Source organism: Gossypium hirsutum, chromosome D07 (genome assembly GCF_007990345.1).
Source record: "Gossypium hirsutum isolate 1008001.06 chromosome D07, Gossypium_hirsutum_v2.1, whole genome shotgun sequence".
NCBI classification, from domain to species: domain Eukaryota; kingdom Viridiplantae; phylum Streptophyta; class Magnoliopsida; order Malvales; family Malvaceae; genus Gossypium; species Gossypium hirsutum.
This window is the reverse complement of record NC_053443.1, coordinates 34,302,134-34,310,259: the sequence shown is the minus strand read 5'-3', so window position 1 is coordinate 34,310,259 and position 8,126 is coordinate 34,302,134. Positions and strand designations below refer to the sequence as shown.

At 29.6% G+C, this 8,126-nt stretch overlaps 1 protein-coding gene across 1 annotated transcript; it reads right to left on the bottom strand.

Annotated features, from left to right (window-relative positions):
• Positions 1 to 6,236: 6,236 nt before the first annotated feature.
• Positions 6,237 to 7,172, bottom strand: LOC107894568 (uncharacterized). The gene has a single exon (XM_016819828.1). It carries the CDS (start codon positions 7,170 to 7,172, stop codon positions 6,237 to 6,239), a length of 936 nt encoding a protein of 311 aa, XP_016675317.1.
• Positions 7,173 to 8,126: the final 954 nt, after the last annotated feature.

Genomic DNA, 8,126 nt, shown 5'->3' with positions numbered 1-8,126 from the left:
GGGATAAAAAGGCACGAATTTTTTAAAATGAAATAATTTTTTTGCGGGGTTTTTAATAAAAATGCCGCTATTGCTTATCTATTATGGTGTTTTAAAAAAATGTCGCAAAAAATACTCAAAATCTTTTATTTTTAAAGTAAAATAAAATGGCAGGAATTTTTTAAAGTAAAATTATTCTTTGCAGCGTTTATTATAAAAACGCTGCAAAGTAAAATTATTCTTTGCGGCGTTTATTATAAAAACGCTGCTATTGCTTAACTTTTGCAGCGTTTTTTCAAAAACGCCGCAAAAAATTATTTTATTTTGAATAAAACGACGTTGTTTTGCTATGCTAAAAATTTCTTATTTTGTCTATTAAAAATTATTAGTTAAGTGATTTCATAAAACATTTATTATTACTTTTTTTTATAAATTAGATTTTTATAAAAAAAACCAAGTTTTTAAGTTAGAAAACAAATATCGCATATTTTGCTAGATCTAATTAAATTTAAATATAAAATAATTTTTATTGTTTTTAAACAATGAAATGGGTGATTCGGGTAAAACGAGCTTGAAGTTGGAAAAGTTTTTAAAATATGTATTAATTTATCTATGTTTAAAATTTCCTTTAAATGGAAAACATATATAATTAATATATATTAAATTAATAATAATACGAGTGGTCTAAAATGGATTTGAGTTAGCTATATAAAATAAAGACAAATTTAGGTAAAAATTAAGACTCGTATTTCAAGTTAAGCTAGACTTGAAAAAATATAATGCATGTTAATAGAGTACATAAGTCCGACAAAACGCAACCTATGATCTTTTCAAGTTAGGTTTTAGTTAAAATTAATTTTTAATAGAGTTAATTACATCATACATCCCTAAACTATAATTTTCATTTTAAATTGGTTCCCAAGTCTTTAAAATATTCTAATTACATCCTTAAACTAACGACGTTATATCAATATGGTCCCTCCTTTACTAAAATCATTAATTTAATAGTTAAATGTGTAACAGCCTAATTTTTGACCCTAATCGGAATAGTGGTTTCGGGACCACAAATCCAAGTCTGAAAAAAATATTTTAGTATTATTTTCTGTGTCTGTGATATTTGAATTTGATTGTGTGAAATTTTCGTAAAATAATTTGACTATTTGTGTGTTTAATTTGATAAAAGGACTTAATCGCGTAAAATGCAAAAGTGGCTAGTTAATTGTTAAAGTACTTTATTGCTATGGTTTTTCTAATGTGGGGTCCTTATGTTGATATTATACCAAATAAATTATAAGTGGACTATTATAGACAAGTGTTAGTGGATTTTAAATGAATAAATAAAGGTTAAAATAGTAAATTAGGTATTTATATGTATTAAATAAAATAAAACATGAAAGTGGCCATGCATTTGACTTTGTTTTGCCGAAAATTGAAGAACAAAGAACACCTTTGGTGTTTTAAACATTCGGCAGTTAGGAAGCTAAAATTTGGTATGTATTTTGCTTGGCTTTTGATAATTTTTACGTTTCTGAGATCGTTGCTTCGTATACTTTAAAACCCATGTCTTAATTTTGTGAATTGTGGATAATTTTGAAATGTGTCATTGATGAATGCTTGAGTTTTATGATGTTAATAGGTGGAAAATAAATATATGTTGTTAGATTTTCATGTTATAATTAGTAATTTTTGATAAAAATGTGTATTAAGGACTAAATTAAGAAAATATTAAATTGAGGGACTAGAATGTGAAATAAATGACATGCAAGGACCTATATGAGATTAGGAGTATTCGGCCATACTATAGTAAAATTAATTTGGAATATTTTGTGTTTTGTGCAAAAAAGGACTAAATTGTGAAAAATGTAAAATGTTAGGGGCAAAATTGTAATTTTCCCATTTATGTGAATTTAGGCTAAATTTGATGGAATAATGTTTAAATAAGTTTAATTTGAATTTATTTAGATCAAGAATTAAAGAAGTCGAATTTGGATCGGGGAAAAACAAAAGTAGTCGAATAGTCGAACGTCTTCGTCTATATTCGAGGTAAGTCTATTAGCTATTTAATGATATTAAATTAGTATATATGTATGTATATCGATTGTAGTTGTTGTTGAGCTTTAATTTGAAGTAATTTGATTGAATAAATTAGAATTATAAATGGTATATATATGTGTATGAAGTGTTCGAATATATATATATGCTTATATAAAATTTTGAATTAAGTTAAAGTAGGAATGCTATAAAAGCATATATATATATAAATATATAATGTATTAATATTTATATATGTATCTATATGAATATGTTCTGAATTTAATTGATTGTTTAAAGGTTATATATATATACACATAAGATTCGAATATGAGAAAATAAACACATGTATAAATTCTTGCTTTGATAAAAGGTACGTATTATACTCATGTATACATGGGTTTTCGAATATACATATATATATGTAAAAAAAAACTTTGGGTTTTGATTAGTGATATGTATATTGTAATTGTATAGGTATTTTTTTTTAAATAAGGTGATTATATGTGAGATGGAACATTTATATATATAATTAAGTATTGATTATATTATAAGATATGAATGTTAAGCATGTATGTATAGTTTTGAATATGTATGGATGTACATAAATATGTTTTCATATTGAGCTTAGATACAAAATATATATATATTATGCTCGAATAGGTGTGTATACATAAGTACATGTAAATTATTTGTATTAAATTTAGTTATGTATATTTATATATACATGAATAAGTTGTGAACTTAGGTAAAGGCAAGAATGTGTATATATAAATTCATATAGGTTCGAATATAAATAAACATACTTGTATGGGCTTTTAATTTTTATTTAAAAGGTACAAATGTTAAATATGTATACGGGAGTTTGAATATATATCTATATGTACATTTGTGTACAAGTTTTTAGATTGAATTAAAGACATAAAACTTTATGTTTTTATAAATGAGGTTCGAATATATATATTTATATGATTATAAGTTATTAGTACTTGAATTGGATTGAAAATATGATTTGCAAACTCATTTATGTTTGAGCATGGACTACGGTGAATATGTGTTTGCGGTTAATAAATATTTGAGGAATTATTCTGTATATGAGAAATTGAGATTTCAGGTTTTAAAACCTAGCAGGCTAAGTACCGGTGATCTAAATCAGGTTATAAACCTAGCAGGCTAAGTGCCGGTGATCTAAATCAGGTTATAAGCCTAGCAGGCTAAGTGCCGGTGAACTGAATCAGGCTATAAGCCTAGCAGGCTAAGTGCCGGTGAACTGAATCAGGCTATAAGCCTAGCAGGCTAAGTGCCGATGATTTGAATTAGGCTATAAGCCTAGCAGGCTAAGTGCCGGTGATTTGAATCAGGCTATAAGCCTAGCAGGCTAAGTGTCGGTGAACTGGATTAGGCTATAAGCCTAGCAGGCTAAGTGCCGGTGATCTAAATCAGGTTTTAAGCCTAACAAGCTAAGTGACAGTGAATCTGTTTAAATTAAGTGATTATTTGCATTAGGTATATATATGATTTTGGTTATATGTAATGGATAAATATATGAACATTTGTTTCTAAGTATTTGATGAGCATATAAACGTTCGAATCTTTGTGTTTAGTGAGTATATATATATGTTGGTTATCATGAAATTGTTGGATATATATGTGTATGCACTCGACATATGTGGATTATAGTAAAAAATATATATGTGCATTCGGCACATGTGGTTGATAAGTATAAGTATATGCTTTTGGCATATGTATTTGAATAATATATATATGCATTCGATGAAGTACAAGCGATAAGCACATATATGCATTTAGATATATGCAGGTGATAAATACATATATACATTTAGTTATAATAAGTGTATATACATTTGGAGCTAATATTTGTTAAGCATATATGTATATAAGCATTCGGCTATTCATGTTTATGGTGAATTTACATTTGGTTTTAAGAGTTGATAATTAAGTATGCTTTTGACTATATGTAATAGTTAACATATATAGTATTTGCGAATTTATTAAGAGTATAAGGAAATTACATAATTATTTTATAATTTCTGTTATGCTATAGACTTACTAAGCTATAAAAGCTTACTTTGTTTGTTTATGTATTTCTGATTTTTAGACTTAAGATCAAGCTTCAAGCTCGGGGATCGTCAGCAAGTTCATCATTCTATCTACTGTCTCGGTATTAAACTGTTTAAATTTTAACTTTAGCATGTACAGGCTAGATAAATGTTTTGGAAAGTCGTACTTTGATATATTGTATATGAAATTAATAGCCATATGAAAATGGCTTATTTTCTTATGGTTTAACGGGATCAAAATGTTATGTTCTGTTTTAAAAAGGTTAAAGTAGAATTTATAATTATACTTATTTAAAATTTCGCTAAGCTTAATATATTTCCATTTATATATATATATACAATGCTTATATTTTGATTTAGAAATAGTTGATTTAAACATGTATTCAAACGAATTTGCATATCAATGTTAAATTCTTGAATTCTATTGAACGTTTGTATTGAGGTGTGTTTTGTTCAATAATGCCTCGTAACCCTAGTCCGGCGACGGATAAGGGTAAGGGGGTGTTACAAAATGAGACGTCAAGCCTTAAGTGACATAGTTTAAAATTAAAATTTTTTAAAAATATTGTAAAAATCTTATTAAAAAAAGGGATATCCCTAGAGCAGAATAAGAATGAATATTAACCATGTACTTATTAAAACGTTCTGGAACTATTTAATGTCAAATTCTTTGAAAATATTTAAAAACTCAGTATTATTGTTTTATTATTCCCTCAACAAATATAATGCCGCTTTAACGGTTTTAAATACACCGATACAATTTTGAAGAACCAAATTAATATTATCTATTTTACAATTATATAAGAAATTAATTAATATATAAATTAGAGTACACTAGTTTATCTAAACCCTAAATCATAAACCTAAACCCTAAAACCCTAAACCCTTAACACATAACCTCTAAACCTTAAACCCCAACCTTTAAACCATAAACCATAAATCATAACCCCTAAACCCATAATCCATAAACCTTAAAATAGTAACTCTCCTAAACTTTAAACTCTAAACCATATACCATAAACAAAAAACCTTAAACTATAGTGATAATTAATTCAATATTTTAAAATTAATACTATCTCTTTTACGATTATATAAGAAATTATTTAATATGTAAATTAAAAAAACACTCAGTAATGTACCCAAAAAACTTTAAAATTATTTTAAATAATAGTATTTTAAATTTTCCATTTTTAACAAATATTTTTCTATGTTTTTTATTTCAAATTATTTCTACGTGTCATTATTTTTTTATGAAGATTTTGAATATTCAATTAAAAATAATTTGAATTTGAATTAATATAAATAAACCAATTAAATAATAAATAGACAGATAAATTTTTTTGCGGCGCATTTTCAAAAACGCCGCTAAAATAGAGCATTAGCGGCGCTTTTTCAAAAACGCTACTAAAGCCTCGAAAACTCAGAAAACGACGTCGTTGGGCTCAGGTTTTTTGCGGCGCTTATTGGAAAACGCCGCTAATGCTCATTTTTAGAGGCGTTTTCCGAAAAGCGCCGCTAATACTCGATCTTTAGCGGCGTTTTTTTTAAAGCGCCGCTAGTGATTGATTTTTAGTGGCGTTTTTTATCCAAACGCCACTAAAAACGCCGCTAAAAGTCTGTTTTGGTGTAGTGTATTAAGGTAAAATACACTCTACTTCCTAGTCTGTATAATGGGAGTCGTATTCGGGAGAGAATATCAGATGCAAGTATCACGTAGAAATATTAGTAGTGTGAGGAGGCGAAACTTAGGTCCATAGAATACAGGTGCTTCAGCATGAACAAATAACATGGATATGAATATGTTATTAAAACCGAGAACATGACATTATTAACATGGATATGAACAAATGAGAATATGTAATTGTTTAAGATTTTTTTATGCAACTTGACATGAATACAGGTGCTTCAGTTTTTTTTATGTAACTTGACATGAATACAGGTGAATATGTAATTGTTTCTAAATAACGTGGCCAATTTCTATGTAGCCCAAAGCGGCAACATATCTGCTTCAGTAACTTGAATGATTATAATCTACGTTACTCGAAGAAGAATATACAGTATACATGAATGAGAATGGCTATACAAGAACTGTTTAATGGTTTTTTCTTTTCTTAAATGGAAATTTTCGAATGCATACATTGAATCTCACTCAGTCTTCCATGCATAAAGAAACAAGCTGAAATCGAACATATTGGCGGGGCTTCTCGTGGAATAATACCTACTCCCAGTGCTGGTATCACTGTCTCCTCCATGCCCACTCCCCTCTATATCACTATCAGCTTCGGCCTCAAGGGGCGTGAATATAAACAAACCATGCCCCGTTCCAGGGCTGGTAAACAACCAATCATGCACATCCCACATCACTTGAACCGGTTGTTTATCCACCAAAACTGTCTGGTTTCCCCTGAACTTCCACTGCAAATTCTTAACATGAATCAACACTACCCCATCCATGCTTATCCACATTTCAGGGTCTTTTAATCCACTCGTCGCGCTCTCCACAATGATGTCGTGTTCTTTTCGTTTCTTCCCGAACCGAACTTTTGTCGCGAAGCTCTTCTTGCCAAACACGTTTTCCTTCTTGTAATACAGCAATGGTTCAACCAATGCGGGTCTTGATTTCGTTCTCTTGTAGGCTTTTTTCTTGTAATCCCCCAACAGTAAAGCCACTTCTTGATCTGCAACTAGAGCTACATAATAATCCGCCGTCGGTTCGGGGCCGCTGTTGAATTTAGCCGAACGAAGGTCCCAGTAGACATCAACTTGTTTGCCATCAACGTGAAATGATTTATACCCCTTTCTGCTCCAGAAATGCCAGGGCTTAAGATCAATCTTGCAACTGTATTGAGAAGTTCCTTCCATACTGTTTACCATTATGGTGAGAGAATGGTTCATAAGGTTCTTGCACCACAAAATCGTAATGCTTTGCAAATACCGTACTAAGTTTGTTTGGTACATCAACGTGACGGTGGTCTGAGCATTTTTGTTATTAACGTAAGGCTGTGGTTCTTCGGTTGTTTTCTCTGAATAATGATCTGAACTTCTTACAGACTGGTGTCTCCTGGGGAAATAAAATGCCATTGTAATGCAATTTGCATGCAAATGGGATAATTAATCCAATCTTCTATGACCCTCAAGATGAAGCATATAATGATGTAATCCTATTGCAACTGATGTTAAAATGGTTTACCAGGACCCTAAGGACTGATCATATATATAAATATGATTATGATGAGATTTAATTTTGATTGGTCACCAAGAAAACAGGAGGAAATCAAGTTTTTTTCCCCCCTTAGCTTGGAAAGTTCCAGACATCAATGTAAACCTGAGATTTTCCGAGAAAAGAAAATCTGGTGCCAAAAGTTCTGCAGTTGAAACTAATGCAACCGGTGGAGGGTTGGTTTGTTTACCGAAAGTTAGTAATTTCTTTTTGATCTGGGGAAAGAGACAGATTTGAAAGGAACAGAAAACCAGACAGGAATTTTTGTGTTTTTTGGTTTTATTTTGCCCATGGATGAAAAAATGATGTCCATGATGTTAGAGGTTGAAACTGGAAATGGTGTCCGAAACATGAGGGTCAAGACTCAAGAAAATGTGCTCAAAATCTAACGCTCTATTTGCTATATACAGTCAGTCAGTTTGACTACTTAATTAACAACTTACAGTTTTCTTAAGGAAAATCATACATTCTACCATTGTATCTTAACAGAAATGCAAGATCCCTAACCGCAATAACATGGGTAGTAGAGCTCATATCTTTTCATTTTTTTTTATAAACAATATATCTCCGATTTAAAACACAATCTTTTCGAGATTCATAGGTACCTTTCTCAACAATATTATTTCTATGATTCTAATTCGAATTTTCTTTTTAGAAGTAAAATATGTTTTATGACTACACCTAGTACTTATTACTCATATATTTCTCATTTAAATATTGGTTTAATTATTGTACACTCATGATTTGATGGAAAAAACTTATAAATATTGTAGGAGCCCAATTTTACCCCGCTCAAACAAATAAAAATAAAAATA

Excerpts from the sequence above, each read along its gene's own strand:
- LOC107894568 (XM_016819828.1), bottom strand. The coding sequence starts at position 7,172 with ATGGCATTTTATTTCCCCAGGAGACACCAGTCTGTAAGAAGTTCAGAT.